This window comes from Lactuca serriola, chromosome 5 (assembly GCF_051521515.1).
Source record: "Lactuca serriola cultivar US96UC23 chromosome 5, Lser_US96UC23_V15, whole genome shotgun sequence".
Lineage (NCBI taxonomy): Eukaryota > Viridiplantae > Streptophyta > Magnoliopsida > Asterales > Asteraceae > Lactuca > Lactuca serriola.
The window spans coordinates 140,510,122-140,533,681 of record NC_136412.1 but is presented as its reverse complement, the minus strand read 5'-3'; the positions used below and the strand labels follow the sequence as shown (position 1 = coordinate 140,533,681).

General features: G+C 31.3%; 2 protein-coding genes and 1 long non-coding RNA gene across 6 annotated transcripts; 1 reads left to right on the top strand and 2 right to left on the bottom strand.

Moving 5' to 3' along the window:
• Nucleotides 1-6,246: 6,246 nt before the first annotated feature.
• LOC145053032 (uncharacterized) lies at nucleotides 6,247-11,917 on the bottom strand. Of its 2 annotated transcripts, none has more exons than XR_013684326.1 (2): nucleotides 7,196-11,917; nucleotides 6,247-6,632 (listed from the first exon to the last, which is right to left on the bottom strand). XR_013684326.1 is itself a non-coding variant. In XM_079000986.1 (2 exons), exons 1-2 carry the CDS (start codon nucleotides 7,898-7,900, stop codon nucleotides 6,621-6,623), a joined length of 717 nt encoding a protein of 238 aa, XP_078857112.1. In that variant the 5' UTR covers nucleotides 7,901-11,916; the 3' UTR covers nucleotides 6,247-6,620. The 2 variants fall into 2 exon arrangements, 1 of the variants encoding a protein (XP_078857112.1); XM_079000986.1 differs by having other exon boundaries at nucleotides 7,196-11,916.
• Nucleotides 11,918-14,666: 2,749 nt separating this feature from the next.
• Nucleotides 14,667-17,244, bottom strand: LOC145051272 (uncharacterized). 3 transcript variants are annotated; one of them, XR_013683500.1, is made up of 5 exons: nucleotides 17,134-17,244; nucleotides 16,274-16,712; nucleotides 15,952-16,065; nucleotides 15,136-15,305; nucleotides 14,667-14,851 (listed from the first exon to the last, which is right to left on the bottom strand). It is a non-coding gene; the product is annotated as an uncharacterized LOC145051272 (long non-coding RNA). The 3 variants fall into 3 exon arrangements; XR_013683501.1 differs by having other exon boundaries at nucleotides 15,952-16,035; XR_013683502.1 differs by having other exon boundaries at nucleotides 16,650-16,712.
• A 320-nt stretch (nucleotides 17,245-17,564) lies between these two features.
• On the top strand, nucleotides 17,565-23,122 carry LOC145049843 (uncharacterized). The gene is made up of 11 exons (XM_078998192.1): nucleotides 17,565-17,607; nucleotides 17,768-17,827; nucleotides 17,930-17,998; nucleotides 18,316-18,414; nucleotides 18,564-18,652; nucleotides 18,929-19,057; nucleotides 19,210-19,457; nucleotides 19,556-19,784; nucleotides 20,126-20,558; nucleotides 21,386-21,474; nucleotides 22,706-23,122. Exons 1-11 carry the CDS (start codon nucleotides 17,565-17,567, stop codon nucleotides 23,120-23,122), a joined length of 1,905 nt encoding a protein of 634 aa, XP_078854318.1.
• Nucleotides 23,123-23,560: the final 438 nt, after the last annotated feature.

The window sequence follows — 23,560 nt, the reverse complement described above, 5'->3', positions numbered from 1 at the left end:
ATCAACATAAAATTGAACAAGCATTAGATGACACCCAACTTTCTTACGAAATAATGTAGGGTCAACTGATCCTTGTTTAAATTTAGATTGTTTCAAGAAATTTGTTAGTGTTGCGTACCAGGCCTTTGGTGCTTGTTTTAACCCATATACAGCTTTGTCAAGTACATACACATGATCAGGATACTCACTGTTTACAAACCCTAGTGGTTGTTCAACATATACTGTTTCTTCGAGTTTTCCATTTAAGAATGCACATTTAACATCCATTTGATAAACATCAAAGTCTTTGTGAGCTGCATAGGCTAAAAATATGCGAACTGCTTCAAGTCTTGCAACAGGTGCAAATGTTTCTTCATAGTCAATGCCTTCTTGTTGCGAATAACCTTTTACCACTAGTCTTGCTTTATTTCGAATAATATTGCCATTTTTGTCGGTTTTGTTTTTAAAAATCCATTTTAAACCAACAATTGAAACATCAGATGGTTTAGAAACTAATCTCCAAACCTTGTTTCGTTCAAATTCTGCCAATTCAGATTGCATAGCAGCAACCCAATCTGAGTGTTCCATAGCATTCTTGACAGTTTTTGGCTCTATTTTCGAAATAAAAACATTAAACATGCAAAGTTCTTGGTTCGCATTCAGTACCTCATTTTTCGCACGAAGTTGAGCTCTAGTCAACACACCTTCTTGTAGATTTCCAATTACCTGTTCTTTTGGATGATTTCTTGTCCATTTCTCGAGTGGTGGAAAATTTGGATCAAATTCTAATGGTGCATCTTCAAACATATCTTCATTTTCAGATCCTGCAACAGAAAAATTATCATTAACTTCATGAAATTCGTCATTGTGATCAAGATTAATTGTCTCTGTTTCATCATGCTCCCCCTCAACATGATCTGTATCTTGATATTCCTGTCGATTTTTCGAATGCTCCCCCTCAACTTGATGGTCTTGTTGATTTTGTGAAGGCTCTCCCTCAACTTGATGTTCTAGTTGATTTTGCGAAGGCTCCCCCTCAACTGGATGTTCTTGTTTATTGTGAATATCTGATGTGCTTTCACAAGTTATCGTTGATTCATCAGTATGTTTTGAAGATTCTGATGTTTGATTATCAGGACCATTTCTTTCTGCATCAATAGCCCTGTCAGGAATTCCAAAAATCAAGTCATAATCAAAATCATTAATTTCAGAATTATCAATTGGATTATGTGAATCTACAAGTATTGGTTTATTCTCAAATTTACTATCAATCTGTTTAAGATAGTAATCATCAAATGTTAAATTGAACGTTTCTTCAATTTTTCTTGTTCGTTTGTTTAGCACTCTGTATGCAACTGAATTTTGTGAATATCCTAAAAAGATGCCTTCATCAGCTTTAGCTTGAAACTTGGACAAATTATCTTTTAGATTCATGATAAAGCACCTGCAACCAAAAACATGAAAGAATTTTACATTAGGTTTCCGATTATTGATTATTTCATATGGAGTAACATTAAATCTTCGATGAATGAATGATCGATTTTGAGTAAAACATGTTGTAGACACAGCTTCTGCCCAAAGATATTGAGGTAGATTCGCATATGCCAACATTGTTCTGGCAACTTCGCATAGAGATCGATTTCTTCTTTCAACTACACCATTTTGTTGTGGTGTATATGGTGATGATAAATTATGCGAAATGCCTTTGCTTATGCGAAAACTGTCAAGAGTTTGATTTTTAAACTCAGAACCATTATCACTTTTAATTTTTCGCACATTCTTCTTCAGACTAACTTCAATCTTTTTGATAAAATCAATCATCGTCTGAGCAACTTCATATTTCAACATGAGAAAAAACACCCACGTAAATCTAGAGAAATCATCTACAACAACTAAAATATACCGCTTTTTGTTTATTGTTGCAACAGTTGATGGTCCACATAGATCAATGTGAAGAAGTTCCAATGGCTCTACTATTTTTGAATCTATCACAATCGGATGACCCTTTCGATGTTGTTTTCCTTGTTCGCAAGTTGCACACAAAGTATCATTATCAAATTTCAGTACAGGTAATCCTCGAACTAAATCTTCAGTTACTAGTTTATTTATATTTCAAAAGTTCAAGTGTGACAATCTTCTATGCCAAAGCCAACTGAGATCATTTGATGCTTTTGATAGTAAACACATAGCTGGTTTTCCCACAATCGGTTTGATGTCCAGTGTAAACATATCACCATATCTTTTGGATTTGAGGAGTATTTCATTCGTCTTGACATTTGAAATGATACTACCTTCTTCATTGAATACAACTTGATTTCCTGTACCCACAACAAGTTGTGATACACTTATCAAATTATGTTGAAGTCCTTCAACATATGCCACTCTGTTTACTGTGAAGTTTCCATTTGTGACTTTCCCATATCCTTTCACTTGACACTTGTGATTATATCCAAATTTGACAACTCCAACATTTTCCAGGCTTCTGTAATCTCGCAAATTTTCTTTCCTTCCAGTCATGTGACGAGAGCAACCACTATCAATGTACCATTTCATATCATATTGCTCGTCACATATCACCTGCATTTATTGAAAAAATTTAGGAACCCAAGACTTTTTGGGTCCATCATTAGTAGAATGAAACAAATTTTTGGAATTTAAGAACCATGTTTTCACTTTGTTTGTGACCGAATCAATTATATCAACATCATCAGTTCTAGATTTTGAAATATAATCATTCAATAATTTTGGATTTCCATTAATTGTAATCTTATCCTTCACAACATTCGCATTTTTGATAACTGGTTTCCATTTTTGAACTGGAACTTGCGAATTATTAGATGATGTACTCTCAGTTGCAGAATTATTTGTGTATGTATCAAATGCACTTTTGATCTGTTCTTCTGAAAATTTTCCATTTTGATATTTCTTTCCTTTTCCTTCAAACCAATGATTGAAAGTTCTAACATCAGATTTTCCTTTTGTATATGAAACTTTGTTTGGTTTTGATATTGAAGGATTTGGAAAATTTGGTTGTTTTGGTGAAAATTTCTTTTTGACTTGAGTTGAATCCTTCAAACTTGATGAAGTATTCGTGAATTTGCCAACATTTTGAAACTTTTGATTATTTGCAAATTTTTGTGAATTCTCAAATTTTCGATTGTTGTCATATTTGCGAACATATGGAACCTTGTCAACAGAGTTGATTTGTTTATAAAAACTTGTTGATGTTTTTGAAATTTGCTCTTTTTAATCTCTTGATTTTTCATTAGACACAACTTGCCAGAATATTTCTTTTCTTGCTTTTCTTTTTGAAACATTATTTTCTGTTGAATAATTTCCAACCATCAATTTGAATTCATGAGAATTTAGTTTCACTTCAACCTTTGGTTTTTCATCTTTTTCAAAAACTTTGTTTGATTTTTCACCTTTAATCACCCATTTTTGTGTTGATTTTTGTTTTTGAAACACATAAGTATTTTTCGTTAAATTGTTTTCTTCTGTGTTTTGATTTGCGAAAAAACCTTCAGTTGTGGACTTTTGATTATCTTTTTCAATCATTTTATTGAAATCAGGATGAACTTTCTCAGCATTTCCAGTAGTGACAAAAACTTGATTTGGAAAAATTGTTTTATCAGTATAGACAAAATTTGGATATACTACAGTGTTGGTTTCCAAATAATGTGCGCCTTTATCATTTAAAATTTTATCAAATTCTTTTGTATTTTCAAACACTTGATCAACAACAATCCTTTGAGGTGTTTCAGTTGAAACTTTCTTTTCTTCTTTATTTACACCTGTGTCATCAGATTTCCAACTTTCAACTTCCACATTATCAAACATACAATGTTGCGAAGTTGAAGATTTATCAATTTCATCCTCTACTATTGAATCAACTATGATTTCCTTACCTTTGATCTTAGATGTGATATTAATGATTGATAATTGAGAACAATCAACCTCTTCTTCCTCTTCTATCTCACTGATTTCACTCACATTATCAGAATTTTCATCAATATCAGCATAATTCAATTGTGAGGCAAGCTTTGAATTTTCAGTTTTCTTTATGATTTTCACTTGTTCACTCTTTGTCAAACTTTCATTGACAATGTTAACCAATTCATCAGCATTCAGAAATTCATCAATTTTGACAATACCATATGCATATCTATCATCAGGTATTTTGTCAAATTGAGCAATTGTGCTTTCGCAATCATAAGAAACAACATCAACTTTTTCACGTTCATACTCAAGAAAAGGTAAAAGTTTTCTATGTTGTTCTTTGCTAATATCAGAAGAGTGATGTAAAGCTGTTAATTTTGCATACAAGCGTTTTGCAGAATTACAATAGATGTTTCTCTGTGCTAGTAATAACCTAACATCGTTAGTAAGATTATTCCTATCACAATCTATATTTTTGACTTGCAATTCTAATTTCTCAACTCTGCTCTTCTTTATTTCTAACTCTCTTCGTGTCTCACTAAGTTGCACATTTAATTTCTTAGCTTCATTACTAGCAGACACAATAACAGAATCAAAATAAGCCACAGTATCATCAAATGAAACAATTTCAGCATCATAAGCAGATAAAGGAATATTAAAAGATTCAAGAATTGTACGTACCTTGGTTGTCATGGGTGATTTGTCAGTGGATTTTGACACAAAACATTTCCCTGAAATGTTCCCTTCGCATTCCTCAAAGCTTGCGAACATTGCTCCATGCGTGGGATGTCTCATTTCTTCATCATCAGATCCTAAAGACCAGATCTGATAAGTTCCACTCTCTTCTTCATTTGTTTCTCCCTTCGCAACCAATGACACTCCTTTTGTCTTTGCACGTAACTCTTCAATCTTCTTAGAATAGTATGCCTCATCTTTGACTTTTTCTTTCTTCTCTTCTCTCTTTCGCAACATGCAGTCAGCTGCGAAGTGATTCGCACCATTGCAATAATGACAATAGATTCCTGAATCACCTTTCAACTTTTTCTCTTCATTCGCATTTTTCGGTTTTTCCTCAATTTTATCCATCTTCTTCCTCTCATCCCCTCCAGTCCTTGTGGTAACATTCTTCGCATCATTCATCTTCCCTTTTGGATTAAAAGGCTTTTTGAAAAACTTTTTAACTCTGTTGTTTGAATAGAATGCCACAGCTTCATCATCGGAATTCATCAAAAATCCTTCATCATCTGATCCATCTTTTTCATCATTTTCTGATACCTTTGAAACTAGAGCCAAAGGACCACCAATAACTAGTTTTGATTCTTCATACATTTCTGAGACCTCAGATTCATGTGTTTTGAGTTGATTGTAGAGATCATTCAATTTGGTTGTATCAAAACTTTGTTGATTCTTAATCATCATGCTCACACTTCGCCACTCCTTACGAAGTCCCATAATGAAAGTTAAATTGAATTCCATGATAGATCTAGTGATACCGTACCTATTGCAGCGAAACACAAGCTCATTCAGACGATCATAGTAACTTTCGAGAGTTTCTGCATCCTTCTGTCTGAATTCCTTCAGTTCAATCAGACATTGCTTCACAGAATTGATCTTCGTCTTTTTGCTACCTTGATACTTCTCCTTTAGAGTATTCCAGATGTCTTTTGTTGTTTTACAACTACGAATGTAATTGTAAACCACAGGAGGAAGAGCACCTCTTAGTTCCCTCATGCATCTCTTTTCGTTATCCTTCAGACGTTTTCGTTGATCTTCAACATCAGGAGATCCAGTGGATGGACCAATTTGTTGAACATTTGTAGGAGCTTGAACTGTTCCATCGATACAATTCCAAAGTTCTTCATCAATTCCATTTAAGTAATCTTCCATTCTATCAGCCCACTGATCATAGTATTCTGGAATCAACATCAGAATTTTGGTTGAAGAACCAAGCAAATGAGAGAAGGAAGTCATCGTGTTCATGTTGAAGTTCGCCATTGATGAACAAACAAAAATTTCAGAAAACTTGAGAATTTGATGAATTTCAGAAATCGATCAAGTGAATTGATCAAAAATCGCTAATCGAATACTCGACTTAACAATTCAAATGCAGAATCTATTCAAATCTGAAGATCAAAAGTGATTTTCAAAACCAAAATTGTGCGGAAAATTTTGAGTAAAATTTGTAACTCAAAAAGCAAATGATTCTTATACGAAAATCAGATCCAAGCAGTTTGAATCCTGCTCTGATACCAATTGCTGTGAATTGTTATCGAGATTTAAGATGCGAAATAATAGAATTGAATCATAAATGACAAAGAACACACGAAGTAAATATTAATCATATCTCGTTTTATTAAGACTGATTACAGAATAAGCTGAAGAGAGTTTTTGTGTTTCGATTACGTTGTCTCAACTTCAAGCCTAAGTCCCTATTTATAGGGAACTTACAAAAAGTATACTAAGTCATATACAGTGAAACTTCGCATGCTATACTTCGCATTTAAAATAGACTTAGTAAAATACATACAAAATGCGAATCATTACAAGACACTATTCGACTTTTACAACTTAACACCTACAAAATAAAATACCTCTCGACACAAAAACATTTGTGTTTGATTTTGACACAGACTCATGACTGACACCAGACTCAATCACAACATTATTTGACTCAAAAGTTTCAGCAGCATGCTCCCCCTGGACTATTGATATATCTGCACTTGAAGCAAAAACATTAGTATGCAAAGTCTCATAACTAGACTGTATTTTCCTGCTCAGAAGCTGACTTTCCGTACACCATGCAAGGTTCTTTGTCAATTTCTTCTTGAGACAGAGGAATAGCAGTATAGTTGTGATTGAATGGAGGAGGGACACTCTCATAACCTAATCCAACTTTTATTTGATTACCATGAGTGATATCTCTCCAGTGTGATTGACCTTCGATTAATTTTGCAATCTTTTCACTTGACCCATCGTATTTTTTGAAATTAAATTCAGCTTTTTCAAAACAATTTTTCAATGTGTCAAGTTCCATGGTTACAGCAGCAAGTTTTCTTTTGAGATGATCATAGTTCTCGCATTTGTTGCTGTAATCCTCTTGCTATTTTTTAAAATCTTTTGTTTTATTTTCTAATTGAGTTTTTAAGGGCTTTTGATTTTTCCTAAGAGTATATCCCTCATATTTCAAGTCCTCGTTATCTCTCTTGATTAATTCAATTTGATCTCGGAAAAACTTAACAATTTTAATACAAGATTGAGAACAACCGAATTCACTGACCTCAGATTTGACTGGTTCAGGAGTGGTCTGAACCATGAATGCAAACTGCAAATTCATCATTTCCTCCTCTGGATCTGTTTTCATTTCTTTATTTGCATCCTTGACTTGAGCAAGATTTGCCTTTTCAGGTTCTGAAATGTTTAGGGCCTGGACTTGATCTTCACAGTTGAACGATTGAGCTACCATTGCCATGTTTGCAGATTGATTGTTTGAAGATGATCCTCTATTGTTGCTGTGAACATATGTTACTGGCACCATGGTTCTTTCAGACTTTTCTCGCTGACTTGGTTTTGGACATTCCCTCGCAAAGTGTCCTGGTTCATGACAATTATAACAACGCAACTTTCCTTTGCTAAAACCCATCTTTTTGTCTGAATTTACACCCCAGTTGTTCTTTCTAGTCTTTTTTGAGAATTGTTTAGCCCTGAATACTACCATTGCCATTTGCCAAGTAATATCCATCTCTTCCACGTCTTCAGGATGAATTTGATCAAGATCCGTGAATGAAAGTTGTGGAGAGAGCTCTCCAGCAACAAAGGCATTGTAGCAGTTCACCAACCCAGTAGCTAAAGCCATATTTTCCTCCTTTTCTTTTGCAAATGAGCTTTGGGAACCAATTCCATGAGATTGAATTAAAACATCTGTGGAAGGACTAACACTAGAACCAGCTTGAGATATGGTTTGAGGGACTTGAGTTTGTTGCATGTTAGGTATGATGTATGGTATGTTTTGACGGACTGTATGAGGTTGAACTTAAGGAACCTGGATTTGAGTATTTTGAAGAGTGGTGAAGCTTGAAAAAGTGGTGTTGTTATTTTGAAGTCCAAGATTGGCTGTAGAGTATGAATTAACGTGATTGATTTCTCTTTGTTTGTCATCAAGATCGCAAGCTTTGATGATTGCCATTGTCTCAGACAGGCTTAAACGATTCAGATCTTTTGTCTTTTTAATCACCAATACATTTATGTCCCATGACTTTGGAAGAGAATTTAGTAACTTCTTCTTGATTTCAGATCTAGTAACCATCACTCTTGCGGAGCTCATTTCAGTAGTTAGTGTGATAAATCTTTGCAATTGATTTTCCAATGTTTCTCCCAATACGTAGTTAAACATGTTAAATTTTTGTCGGAGCATGTCTTGTCGACTTTGCTTCATGTCTTCATTTCCTTCATAAACTTCTATGAGTGCTTCCCATAATGCTTTTGCTGATGTATACTCACGAAATCCTTGTGCTATTTCCGGAGACAATGCCATTGTTAGTGTGGCAAGAGCCTTTTCTTGTTCTTCAACTTGTTCAAAATCATCATCAGTGTAGTTTTCAACTTGTTTGTCAATTATCGTTCCATCTTCTAAAGTAGAAGTAATCCGAATTCTTCCTCTCAAAATGCTTCTCCAAATTTTGAAATCCTTCATTTTGATGTATTTTTCAATCCGATATTTCCATTCAGGAAATCCTTCAGCTGATAGCAATCTAGGAATGCGAGTAGTTGTTCCCAATATTGCATCCAAATCTTGATGAACAGTCAAGTTTTGAGATTCCATTTTAGTAATTTTAAACTGCACACTAAAACTCTTAAACACACACTCCTTAACCGCACACACTTATCCAGCCGCACACTGAATTGAGCCGCACACACAAATCTAACCGCACACTAAACCTGCAATCACTTCAACCGCACACTCCTTCAACCGCATACACGTACCTTAACAGCAAACCTTGAAAGTCAGCATCAAACCTTCAACAGTTGGCAGCAAACCTTCAACAGTTGGCAGCAAACACTCAAAAAGCAACTTCAATTGATACCAAATTGGCTCTAATACCAATTGTAAGTCCCCAAAATTAAGGATCCAATTTAGTAATCAATGAAGTTAATTGCTATTAGATTTAGATTGAGAAGAAAAAGAAATTGAATCAAGCATGCACACATTAATATCATATAAATGTCAGGTACACCTTGGGAAAACATACACATACATCACCGACTTCTAGCCGAAAAAAATACAGATTGACACACCTCAGTTGCTATTTATAGTACTCCTCCTACCAGCACAAAAGTGTGCAGCCAAGCACATGTGTGCGGCCGCACACCCAGTGTGCGGCCGCACACACACATGTGTGGCAGCACACATTACATGACTATCAACAAAACACTGCAAAATGACATAATTAACTATACAAATGATGCCTAGCTCAAACCACAAATTATGTTCTTTCATATTTCATCCATTTTTTTTTGTATCTTTTCAGTTTTAAACCTCCATTAACTAGACAATTTCTTTAAAAAAAATGAGTTTATTCTCACTATTAATGTTAATGGTTTAAACAATTTCTGCTATTATTGTCGCCCAATGAAAAGGGCAAAATGGGTATTAATTTCAATATGTTTTAAATGAGTATTAATTTCAATCCATAAAATATTTTTTATTTGATTTAACAGGGTACAAAATACCATTCTTGTGTTTTCAATCAAAACTTTTCCAGATTTAGTGATCTTTTAAAGGAAGGTCAAACTTATATCATTTTAAGACCCAACATGGTGGCTGTGAGAAATGGTTTTAGTGCTACTAGTCACAAAAGACCATATCTCTGAACTGGAATAGTATTCTAAAAAAATGTGAGGATTTTTCAGGTGAGTGAATGGTTTTGTGTTTGTTGATTTTAATTCTATTATCGAACAAACATGCCCAAGAGACTCATTCTTTGGTTAGTTGTTTAATTTTATTTCAATCATTTTTATAAGTCGTGTAATTTATTATACATGTTAGTATGTTAGTATTTAACTTAATCTTATTTATTATATTTTATTAAACTTGTGTAGATGTCATTGGACAAATTGTCTCAATTCGACCACTTGAAACATCCAATCCTTACCCATGCAAGCATTACATAAAAATGACTATTAGCAACTTACAGTGAGATTATATTTCATTTCTTTATTATTTTTAATCACATTTTTTCATCCTAATAAAATTCATATTTCGTACTAATAAAATTCATTTTTTATTTAGTTCTGTACACCTGAAGATCACTGTATAAGAACTCAAGCACACCAAACATCACAGTACCTCAAAACTAACCCCACGGTTACTTGTGTTGTTATAATGATGCAGTTTGTCAAACTTAACATTTAGGATGGTTTGTAGTCACACTATATATATAGGTAGGTTCAAATGTGGATGAACAAATATTGTGTCGATGTAGGGATTAATATGGGCCAAGTATTATTTAATTTTAATAAATATTTAATTAAATCCTCCACCCTTTAATTTAGGCAAATTACTCTATTTAAAACTCTATCAAACCTTCGGCCGTATCTCTCCTACGTCGATCGACCGACCCCATGGAAAAGAAATATACAGTTCATGTTTCACCTTCGACCCCTTCTTCTTTCTCACGATTTACTCAAGTCTCGACCAATCAAACCGAAGAACCAAATCGATTATCTACTTATCGACACTCCACTGTCTACAGCTACAGCCGACGCCTAAAATTAAATTCATTTGCCCATCGTTTGATTTATTTTATGCTGAGAAGTAAGGCCTTAGACTGTTTATGTTGCTTTATAGATTGATTTAATTCTTTTGATACTTCATTTTGAATACTTCATCTTACCCTATCTTGATTGGCTTGATACTTGTATTTTTACTTCAATTCCATTCTTTCGTCTTCAGGCACGAAGTTGAAAAGTGGACATCTTTTAGTCAAATTTATTTCACTACATTGAAAAGTGGACATCTTTTAGTCAAATTTATTTCACTACATGTGGCATTATAGATGAATTTTTTTAGCACAAGCTAGCCTCTCGAATTCAAGAGTTGTCATGGGATTTAGTATATTAAATGGAATATCTATTGGATTTCAGTAGCGTTAGTTTTTACAAGGTAATATTATTTATTTTATTAATATATAATCCAATTTGACTGTAAATGAGAAATTTTTATGGTTTCATAATTTCATTATAGATACTAATAAAAAGAAATTATATAAATGGCACACATGTGTCTCCACTAAAAGATCAAAGTAGAATGCTAAAAGAACGAGCTCAAGTGAATTGTTGAATCTGAAGTAAAACTTATGAGTTAATTCCAATAGAATGCATACGATAATTGAATCTTGAATTCTAATTCTATTGGAATGAAATTACGAATTTCAATTCTGTTGGAATGGAATCTGGATATTTTCTCACTGATTTATGCATGTTCTACAATTCTTGGTTGTTGGTTTTGGTGCAATTCACAAGTCCGCATATTTTTCCAAAGGAATTTAGTTTTTTATTTTTCATTTGCTAATGCATTATTGGATTCTAAACTACAATTTGGTTTTGTTTTCACAGAAGTTGATGCTTGAAGAACGGACCACAAAATTGAAAGTGATTCTAAGCAACATTATTCTTTGAGAATGTATTAGTGTATTTGTTAGATTTTGATGTTTTCTTTCCCGATTTGAAAGTTTTTTTAGTTTTATTGTTTAACAATAAATGTAATTCTTAGTAATTGTTACCCGTATTCTATAAGAATTAATGTAATTTTTGTTATTATTCTTCAACCCATAGTTCAAATTTTTGTTATTTTTCAAAATGTTCATTCAGTGAGAATACGTATTTTGTCTGAATATCATTCTAACAGAATCAGATCGTTTATGATTAAAAAGATATATTCGATTTGAATTAACTAAAAAACAATCATAATTTTTAAAATTAAAAAATTAGTTATCCCTTGAAATCCGATAATTTCCATTTTTAAATATAATTTAATTTATGAAAAATGCTTGGACCATAAAGGATCCTTACATCCACACAATAGTTACAATCCACATTATAACCTAACCCTATATATATATATATATATATATATATATATATATATATATATATATATATATATATATATATATATATATATATATATTAATCTACTTTTATTGACTAAATTGTTTTTACAGGAATTGGTCAAGCCAAAAGTCATTTTGATGTAACCAAATTGTTTATTAATTATGACATTGTCGAAACTAATGAGTTCAAGAAAGAGTTAGTTTCTTTTGATTTTTATTTAAAATTTTTTATATAATTTTTTTTTATTTAAACATAGACAACTTCTTATATGTAATAAAATAATTTTAAACATTACAGACTGAAAGCTGACAACAATGAAGGTATGTCTGAAATAAATATAACTATACTCCCAAGCTACTATTCTTCTTATATAAGATGATTTTAAAGGGGACTTCCCTTTAAAAATTGTTCGTGAGATCATAGAACCATTGAAGGTATATTTCATTATTTGATATCCTTTAATTTTATTTACACATTGTATGTTTGTTTTTAAATTTACATTTTATTTGATATAGGCAATGATATTTTTATTAGTTGGTTCCATCATCAATATAAGACAGAATCTACCGTGGTATTACGATGCGTGCTACAAATGTGGAAGAAAGATAAACACAGTGCCCAAACCCAATCTTTCCTATACCGCCCCGACAAAATTTCAGAAAGTGTTGTTATTGAGTGTAAATATGCACTTAGCAACGATTCGAATTTTCATACTGTTACAAAGTATACACATATCTATTTATATTCATCATTTCATTCTTTCAACCAAATTACTATTAATCATTTCAATCTATCAACAAAATTACTATTAATCTTATATATATATATATATATATATATATATATATATATATATATATATATATATATATATATATATATATATATTTTGTTTAGGTATATAATTCCAATCAACGTACAAGATCATTATGACACATTGACACCATCAGATTGACTCTTTTTGATAGGGAAACGAAAAGGGTGTTGGATATAAGTGCATACGAGTTGAAAAAAAATACATGAAGCGGTATAATAACATTTTATTTATTTTAATATATTAAACAATCTTCTTACAGGTTGGCGATAGTTTGCAACTATTTCCAAACCAAATGAACGTCTTGAAAAACCACAAGTTTGCGTTTCTTGTAGATATTACACCCTACAACGTCGAAAACTATAATAATATCTACATCGTTGTCAAACTTACAGAAGATGTGTCCATTGTTTCTCAATTGGAAAGTAAACTAGAACTTATGGTACATAACGTTTTGATGTTCAACATTTACATTTGTTTTTTATTTACATACGTAACGTTTTACATATTTCCATTTTATTTTCTAGAGTACTCAATCAGTGTCCTTAAATGAAGTACTCCTTAAATCGGATGATGTTGTTCAGAATGTTCAAAAGGTATATTCTATTCTCATATTAACTTTTATTTATAATTAATTATTCCAATTGACAACTTATGCTTTTTTTAATTTAGGATGTGATATCACAAACGGATGAGAGTTTTATTCCCTTAGCAGTTGATAAATCATCCGCAACCAATCCAATGAAAATATCAAGTGATTTGAAGTGCAACCTCCATGACATTTATGACGTTGATTGTGGAGGTGATTTGAGTTCAACAAAATCTAAAATAAAATCAACCGAAGAGGGAAATCCACTTTTAATTCCAACAGTGGAAAAGTGAGTTGTTTATGGTTTTAACAAACAAATAATAATTTTTGATGTTGGTTTGGTTTTAAAAAATGTTTGGTTATTTGGTATAATGATTGTTGGAAATGTAGGTTGTTATTGGACAAATTTTAAGACGATGGTTCATTTTAATTTTATTCATTTTGGTTCTACTTTTTTATTATTTTGATTTTAATATAAACATTATTTTTATCTATTTGTATCAACACATATATTATCTTCTTTGATCTTGGTAATCAATTCTTCAAATTTACAATAGTTCTGTTTATGATGTTATTTCATATTAATATTATTAATATGTAAGTTAAATGTCATTTCATAAATTATATATATCAATTAATTATATTTTAATTCATATTCAAAGTCTAATAAATTTTACATATCGTAATTTTTAATACAAATCCATTACTTTTATATCTCATAACTTTCTAATAAATTTAACCTTATTTATAAATTTCTTTTAAAATTAATTGATAAATTTATGTAAAACTCTTTTAGTTGCTTGATTATATTAAGGTTGCAGATGTGAAATTTATCAAAATGTAAGGAATGTAATTCTTTTTCTTAAAAACCCTAATTTGGTTATGATCAAGTGTAGACTATCTATTGAAACATTCATTTTGATTACTAAAGGCCTAGAGCCACACGTGACGACTCTTATCATGTTTTATTATTTTATGGATATTCTCAAAATACCTTAGATGCAATGTCAAATGATACTCCCAATAAAATGTTATTTTGATTATTCTAACAAAAATTTTTTTGCCAAAAAATATTTATAAGATTATATATTCATAACGAATTTATATATTTATTTTAAACCAAAATTATACAGTTAATCATATAACTTATATTTTTTAAAATTATTATATTTTTTTCCAAGTTGTTGATTACTTATTACGATTTCAAATTATTAATATTGTTTTTCTTAAGCATGATGATCTTTAATTTTGAAAATTTTGTAGATTAAAACCTGGACAATAACAGTTTTTTTATATATAAAATATAAAATTTAACTAACAAATAATGCAGACATTAGGCAAAAAGGATACCATTACCTCCATGAAAGTCGCAGCTGAGCAAAATCACAGACGTGATATGTTTTCCAATTTAAACTCATTTTCTGCATTTAAAAACCAATACATTAGGGATAGCCTACACTTGATTTGTAAGTCAAAGATATCAACATAATAGATACTCTTGTAATTTCATCCATTTTAACTGATTTCTATAATCCCTTATTCAATGCGAATCCTAAATTTTATTTAAATTGATTTGTAATCTACTAAATCCCATAAAATCAGTAACACAAAAAAATCCAATACAATTTCAATAACAATAAATTCAAAAAATTCAGGATTATATTGCGAAGATATTAAAAAAATAATTTTATATCTATAAATATACCTCTATACATGAAATCCGTCTTTTTTAAATTCCTCATTCGTCTTCTTTGTGTTTCAATTGCATCTGCGAAACTTCTTTCTGCTTTGTTACCTCAATCTGCTTCATACAAGTTATATTAATCTATTCATTTCACACGTCAACTGCTTTTCAATCCTGCCCCCTCTTAATTCCTACAACAATTCCATATTCACATATCAGGTTTGTGTTTTGAAACTAATTTTTAGTTTTTTTTTTTCAAACAATTGTGTCTGTATTTTCTTTTACTACAAATGATGTATATCTTAAAATATTTTTAAAAAAACTATCTGCCCATCATAATTTCCTACTATCAAAAGGGTATTGAATTATGTTAGTCAAATGTTTGGAATTGAATTTCATAGGTTTTAAAATGGAATGTTGAAATCCATTAGTCAAATGATTTTGTGGATCCTTTGCAGTAAACACTGGAATGGAATTAAATTCCATTTCTAGCCAAATACTAAAACACAATGTGCTTTCACCATGTAAAAGATTAATTTTAATATTATTATAACGATGATAACGAAGTAATAGTTCAATGAATAAAATGATGAAAATATGTTGTGATTTCTATATTTCACCCATTGTAACTGTGAAAAATGTTGTTTGGTTAAAACGGTAAAAAAATAAATAGATAAAACGCCAAATGACTTAATTACTACATAAAATAGTTAAAGTGAGTAACTCAATAAGATGGTTTAAGTACAAGTGTTATTTTGTATATTGCCCCTCCTAGTACATTACAATCCAAATGTGCAATCACTGTAGATAATAAGTTTATTGCCAAAAGATTATTACCTGTTGTGTAAAATCTCCATTTTCCATCTTAGAATTAATCAATACTCTTGGTACACGGTGCAATGTTGTTGGATCTGTCTTGGCCTAAGACAAAGTTTGGAGCTTGAATAATTTCTGGAAAGGTATACATAATTTCACTGTTGACTTAATTAGAAAGTTTTATTGCGTATAATATTAGCTTTACATTATTTTGAAACTTATCTACAGTTGTAGTTTGTTAGAAAATGGTGACGAAAATACCCTTCTGATACTATGCCTTTTACTTAGAAATGCAATTTTACATTTAGAGCACTTTTATAAATTTAAAAAAAACATAAGGCACCTGCTCTATATTTTAGTGAGATATTAACAGTAGATGCCAACAATCTACACAAAGTATAAACACAAACACAAATGTTAGAAAATATAATGATTTGGAAAATAATTAGAATATCAGTGAGCTCTAATCAACTTACCTTCTTTTTGTCAATCTCATTACATCAAATATCAGTGATCTTTGTCATAGCATTTCAGAAAAGATTTGGTTAATAAAAGTTAAAGCAATAGTATGATCATAATGAAATTGATGATGTAGGTTATAGAAATTAAAAAAAAACAAATTATGGCAGCAAAAACAAATAATAGAAATTAGCTACAAGTAAATTCAATGGTATTCTTTGTCATCCCACACACTATTAGACACATATGAAGAGGCAAACCATTAAACTTCCTCTGGGTTTCCAATTAATCGCCAATAAGCTCAACATCATATTTTTTTCTACCTAAAACACAACGGACATTTGTCAAACATAATACACACAATTAGAATAATATCAGTACAAAAAATTAAAAAAAATTAAACATGATGTGAGAAAGAGGAACAAAGGCGATTAATTGGAAACCCTCATAAAGAAATTGGATGCCGAGAATTGTAATCTCATTCAATAAACACGAATTAACGGAAACACGGAGAGGAAAAAATGGAAACAGTAACCAAGAGAGCGAGTTCGAGCTAGGGTTACGAGGAGACACGGGTAAAGATTGGGAAGCGAGAAAAATAGATGGTAACACACTTGGACTGAAGAGAAATACATAACACTATCCCACATTTATCTCTGCTTGATCAATATGTACATAAATGGTTGTTTACCGGTGGTTGCTTGAAATGTGATTAATCACCGAATCGCAAAAGACATCACTTACCTCCGGGTAGTATTTAGCTCTGAAATGTGATTCCTTCCTCTTCGATTTCTATGTTTGTGCTGAAATCATGTTTAGGCTGCTCTTCTTCATATCCTTGCTCTTCGATTTCCCTCCAGGTTGTAACAGGTTGTAAGGCCAAATTACGTTTCACATTTCATATAGTGTATTTTTCATTAAAAGTAATTAATTATAAGTTATTAAGTTTAATATTTATAATTATACTCACAATTACACAATATAAACAAATATCAAATATTGATCTTACATTATTTATAAATGTAAAAAATTTTCAATTGACTGATTATTTATAAAAAAAACAATACATTAATTAACTAATTCCTATTTTATATGTACATTTTAATAAAACATTTCAAAAAATTACACAATTTTATTGTATTGTTTTTTCTAATCCTTATCAAAAATACTTAAAAATGACACAAATTGACATTCTACCCATTTGTTTGCTAGATAAAAGTATATGAACTACTTAATTGTTATATGTTAAGCATATTAATTTATAAATTAATTTGATGTATCTGTTAAGGTTGCAGACATACAATGCATTCACTTTCTTCTTAAAAGATTAGAAAACTAAATAGTTTTTACTTAGATAATACAAAAAATATTAGTTTAGGTACTACATCAACACATCTATCTTCAACAACTACAGGTGTTAATACTTCGATTTACAAAGGTAAGTTTTTTCATATAAATTTATTATTATTATTATTTCTTATTTTTAACTCACATAAAATTTATTTTAATAACATACACATTTATTAACATAGAAAAATAGATAAATTGTCAAATTCTTCGTCCGCTGCAAATCAATATTCTTTGAAATTGGTAACCGATGCTTACAAAGGTACATTTATTTCTTCGATATTGTTATATAAACATATTGTTTACATAATTATACATTTTATATCATTTCCTATTATCTCTTATGCAAAAAACAACAAATAAAATGTACCACTTACAAGCCATAGAGAAACGAAGACAAATAAAATTATATTTGGAAAATAAAAGATTGAAGAAAACGAATACAAGATCCAATGTTCCAAATACTTCAATACCGCATCTCTTAAAAAATATAATTAATTGTAAAATTATTATTTTTTATTCCATATTTTACGCTTATTTTACATTTATATACAAGAAATGAGTTTTTGTTATTTGCAGATCAACAACCAACATTGTTGGTCAAACTGAAAATGCCAATTCATTTAATTCGCCCGGAATCCAAAATACAATCATACAATATTCTTTTCCTTTACAAATGTTAGAACTCCATTATCTAACATTACAAATGTTAGAAATCTGTTATCTAACATTACAAATGGTAATAATTTATTGTTTTTAAAATATACTATTATCCATTTTCTATATAATCCAGATATATGTATACTGATTTTATTTATTTTGTTCAGATAATATTAGTTTTAATAACTATGCCACTTCCAAGTTACCAAACAAAAGACAGCACTATGTACTTTCAAATGATATGACATCGAAAAATGTATCTACAATAACTGGTTCTTCATCATCAATCAAGTTAAATCCATGATGTCACAAATTAAAAAGGAAGTCGAAACATTTATCCCCTATACTTTTCATTGATTTGACAGAAGATGTAGAAAATATACATGAAGTCATAAATGAAAATCTAAAAGTTGGTATCTCAAAAGGTAATCAAAAAATAATAAACATTTTCATTTTTTTTTACATTTCAATTACTGTGTTGTATATACTTATTATATTGACTGATATTTTTTCTACGCCTTTTATTTTACAGAATATTTTGATCATGGTGATCAAAATGTTTTATATCAAACATGTCATGCAAAGTTATGGAGAAATGAATTCATTAGAGGTAAAGAAAAAGGGAACACGAATTATTCATTATGTTATGGTATCTCAAAAGGTAATCAAAAAATAATAACCATTAAACTTCCTCTGGGTTCCATACAACAAATATCGATTAAAAAGATATCAGGCACATATTAATGTTGAATGGTGCAATCAGGGATCTTTTATAAAATATCTATTTAAATACATAAACAATGGTCCTGATAGAGCTACAGTTCTGTTGTACCAACAAACAATGAATGTGAAACTAATGATGCGGTTCATGAAATAGCTGAATATTACGATTGTAGATATTTATCTGCATGTGAAGCATCATTGCGAATTTTTAAATATGATGTTCATTGCAGTTCTGTGGTTAGACTATCTTTTCATCTTCCTAATCGACAACATATTGTATATGGCGAAGACGATGATATCGACGATGTTCTGGACAAATCTTCTATTGCTGCTTCAAAGTTCACATCTTGGATGGAGTGTATGCAATTAATAGTGAAGCACGAGAACTTACATATGTTGAATTTCCTACAAAGTTTGTTTGGGTATTAAATGGTAGGTTTTGGAAGCGAAGGAAAGTAGGAAAAGTCATTGGTAGAATTCATTCGGTTTCACCTAATCTTGGCAAAGCTTATTTTTTAAGGATTCTTTTAAATAAAGTTAAAGGTCCGACGTCATTTGATGAAATTCGCACGGTAAATGGTGAAACATATTCTTCTTTTGGAGATGCTTGTTATGCACATGGGCTATTAGATGATGACAAGGAATACATCGATGCAATTAAAGAAGCAAGCCATTTTGGATCTGGTTTTTATCTACGCTTCTTATATGCCACATTGTTGATGTGTAATAGTCTGTCTAAACTAGAGGCCATTTGGGAAAATACATAGGAATATTTGGCGGATGGAATTCTATATAACCAACGACAAAGGTTCAAGTCTCTAGGTATTAAATTTTTTTTCTTCATTTCTATTTAAAAGAATTTCTTTTTCTTATCAACACCCATTAAATAATTATTATAAATATTATTAAATATTATATTTTATATGTTGTAATTAATTTAAAATTTATGGTGCATACTTATCACTCAGTGAAGATGAACTTAAGAACTTAACTTTGTTCAAAATAGGTTTTACTTCGAAACAACACCACTCTCAAAATTTTCACAAAGACGCCTTACCTAGATGTTGAATCGGTTTTTTCTTCGAACAATCGACTTATCACTGAGGAGCTAGATTACGACATTCCCGTTATAAAGAATGACTTTGATCTTATGTTTCTTGCATTAACAAATGAGCAATCTAACATTTTCCTTAACATCATGAGTGATGTTAAAGAAAATAAAGGAGGTGTCTTCTTCACTTATGGTTATGGTGGAACGGGTAAAACTTTTCTCTGGAAGACAATATCTGCAGCAATTAGATCTGACAGTAATATTGTTTTAAATGTTGATTTAAGTGGTATTGCTTCGTTATTATTTTCTGGTGGTAGAACAACACACTCTCGATTTATACTTCCATTTAAACTTACAGAGGATTTTGTTTGTAAAATAAATCCAGATGGTGAGCTGGCTAGCTTATTAAGAAAAAACTTTTTGATAATTTGGGATGAAGCACCTATGGTCCATAAGCATGCATTTGAAGCTTTACATTGAACTTTGAAAGATGTATTAAGGTGTCAAAATTCTAACATTTCAAATATTCCTTTTGGAGGGAAAGTTAGGTGCTATTTGTTTTCCTGAAGCCAAAATGTCTGCAGTCTGCGGACCACATCTGCAAGCCTCTACGGTAGAAGAGGTGAACCAAATGTCTGCAATCTGCAATACGAAGACTGTTTGTTTTTAACGTCTGCAGCTGTTGAAATAAATTGATTTTTCAAACTTAATTTAATGTACTAAATGACAAAATTTCAAAAATAGTCCCTATGGTTGGCAAAATTATGTGGTTTTGGTCCAAAAAGGTTTTACGGTGCAACAGTGGTCCAATTTCGAATACTTTGTGTGGTTTTGGTCCCTATGGATGACAATTCTGTGTGATTTTGGTCCATACTCCATCTGAAATGACCAATATGCCCATAAATATTTCCCTTTAACTTATTTTATTTAACTTATTATTCTTTTAATTAAAAGAAAAACAAAAAGAAATTATCACCTCTCTCTCTCTCTCTCTTGCTCTCTCTCTCTCTCTGTATGATCCTCCAGATAAAAAAAAACCCAACTCGTTTTGAAGGCGTTCTTTACTAGATCCACTACAAGCGTCATCGTCCCATGCGTTCTCTACCAAATCCATTGCAGGCATCTCCAAATTTACAGAATCAAGCTTTTTGGATTAAGAATGGAGGAAATGAAATGAGTGTTAAGAAATTGGGAATTAATTTGCTGGAACACCAGATCAAAACTGTGAAGGAACCGGCATGTTGGAACCGGAGCTCTGGAGTGTGATCGTCGGAAAAGGTAGCAGTGATGGTGATTATTTGGAGGTATGAACTGTTGGATCGAAGTGGAGGGTTATTATTGTCTGTATCCATGATCACAGAAGATAATCTACAAAGTCTCTCTCTTTCTCACTCTAGTTTCTCGCTCTAAACTTATATGAAGAATTGATGGAGTATTTTGATTAAATTCCAAAGATCAAGTGTGAGACAAATCTCACCTAGCATCCCTTTCAATTAGATTCTGAATTTGCTATTTTTTTCTTAGATATGTTGCTATACAATCACCTTGAATGGTAGGTTTAGATGGTGAGAAATTTTTGGGGAAGATGTTGAACACAAGAATATTTGTTATGGGTTCCTTTAAAAGATTGATTATCCGTTGCTTTGATTTTTACCTTGAACAAATTTGGAAAGGGGTTCAATTCTTGAGAAAAGAACAACAAATGATTTCAATTAAGGGTGGCGACTGGAGGTGGTGGCGGGGTGAAGGTAATGTGAAGGGATGGCGTTGGATCTGTGGTTTTTTATTGTGGTAGAAGCAAGAAATTACTTACCTTGGCCGGTGGCATTTCAGTGGTGGTGGTGGCGGGAACAGATGGTAGCTTCAGGTTCTAATGGAGAGGGGATTCGATGTTTTGGGAGGTGAAGGAGAAAGACAGAGGTGGGTGTGTGTATGTGATAGAGAGAGAGAGAGAGAGAGAGAGATTTTATATCTTTAGTTAGTTAAAAACATTAATATAAATATAAAAAAATAAAAAATACAAATAAGGGTATAATAGTCATTTTAAGTGTATAGGGACCACAAACACTAAAAATATCCAAAATTGGACCATTGATGCACCATCAAACTTTTTTGGACCAAAACCGTAGAATTTTGCCAACCACATGGACCATTTTTGCAATTTTGTCGTCCTAAACATTAAAAATGCATTTTGAGCAAAAAAAATAAATAAAAACTGGTCGCCTATGTTTTTTAGCTTAAAATGAGCTCTGAAGACCTTTTAAGATAGTGGCCCATGTCTGCGCCAGGAAGACCTCGCCTAGACATTTTTTAATCTGCGCACTTGCAAAAAACAAACATTCTGCGAGGGGTGTGTTGTCTGCGCGACACAGACAAAAGTGGTTGCTCAGATCTTCACAAAAAAAAAAGCAAACAACCTCTTATTGTCTCTGGAGGAGATTTCAGACAAATTGTTGTTTCGGGTGGCAGCAGACAGAACATTGTTAACGCTTCTTTGAGTTCTTCATATTTATGGCAACATTGCAAAGTGTATAGATTAACAAAAAACATGAGGCTAACTTTCCAAACGACGACGAAACGATTATCGATATTCCGGATGATATTCTCATTAATGATCCAGATGATCCTGTAGGTTCATTAATTGAGTTTGTATATCCTTCAATTTTAGAGAAGTATAGCAGTACAAATTATTTCCAAGAAAGAGATATACTAGCTCCAAAGAATGAAGTTGTTCAGGAAATAAACGACCATTTGCTTAACAATTTTCCAGGAGATGAGGTTGAATATTTAAGTTCAGATAGCCTATGGCAGTCCGAATTTGTCCATGATCAGTTTGATGCAAATTTATACTCGCCTAATGTATTAAATGGTCTTAAAGTATCCGGTCTACCAAATCATAAGTTAGTTTTAAAAATTGGTGTTCCGGTAACATCAAAAAAACGGCTTATGTAATGGCACAAGACTATAGGTGATATCATTGGGCAAACATGTTAGTGAGGCACGTATAATATATGGAAGTAATATTGGAAACCAGACTTTTATTCCAAGAATGTCTTTAAGTCCATCAGAAAAAAATTCACTTCAAGTTCACAAGAATACAATTTTCTTTGGCCGTATGTTTTGCAATGACTATTAATAAGAGTCAAAGACAATCGTTATCCAAGGTTGGTTTGTTTCTCAAAGATCCGGTTTTTTCACATGGGCAATTGTATGTTGCGTTATCTAAAGTTCAAAGTAGAGAGGGATTGAAATTATTAATTTTAGATAAAGATGGTAGACTCACAAATAAAACTTCCAATGTTGTTTATAAAGAAGTTTTTCACAATTTATAACCAATTTTCTTGTAGCATCTTTTACTCATTTTTAACAAATCACATTTCATCTATCATA

Excerpts from the sequence above, each read along its gene's own strand:
- LOC145053032 (XM_079000986.1), bottom strand. The coding sequence starts at position 7,900 with ATGCAACAAACTCAAGTCCCTCAAACCATATCTCAAGCTGGTTCTAGT.
- LOC145049843 (XM_078998192.1), top strand. The coding sequence starts at position 17,565 with ATGACACAAATTGACATTCTACCCATTTGTTTGCTAGATAAAA. Across the intron at positions 18,415-18,563 it reads TATTCTTTTCCTTTACAAAT|ATAATATTAGTTTTAATAAC; the intron begins GTTAGAACTCCA and ends TATTTTGTTCAG. Across the intron at positions 19,058-19,209 it reads ATGTTATGGTATCTCAAAAG|AGCTACAGTTCTGTTGTACC; the intron begins GTAATCAAAAAA and ends TGGTCCTGATAG.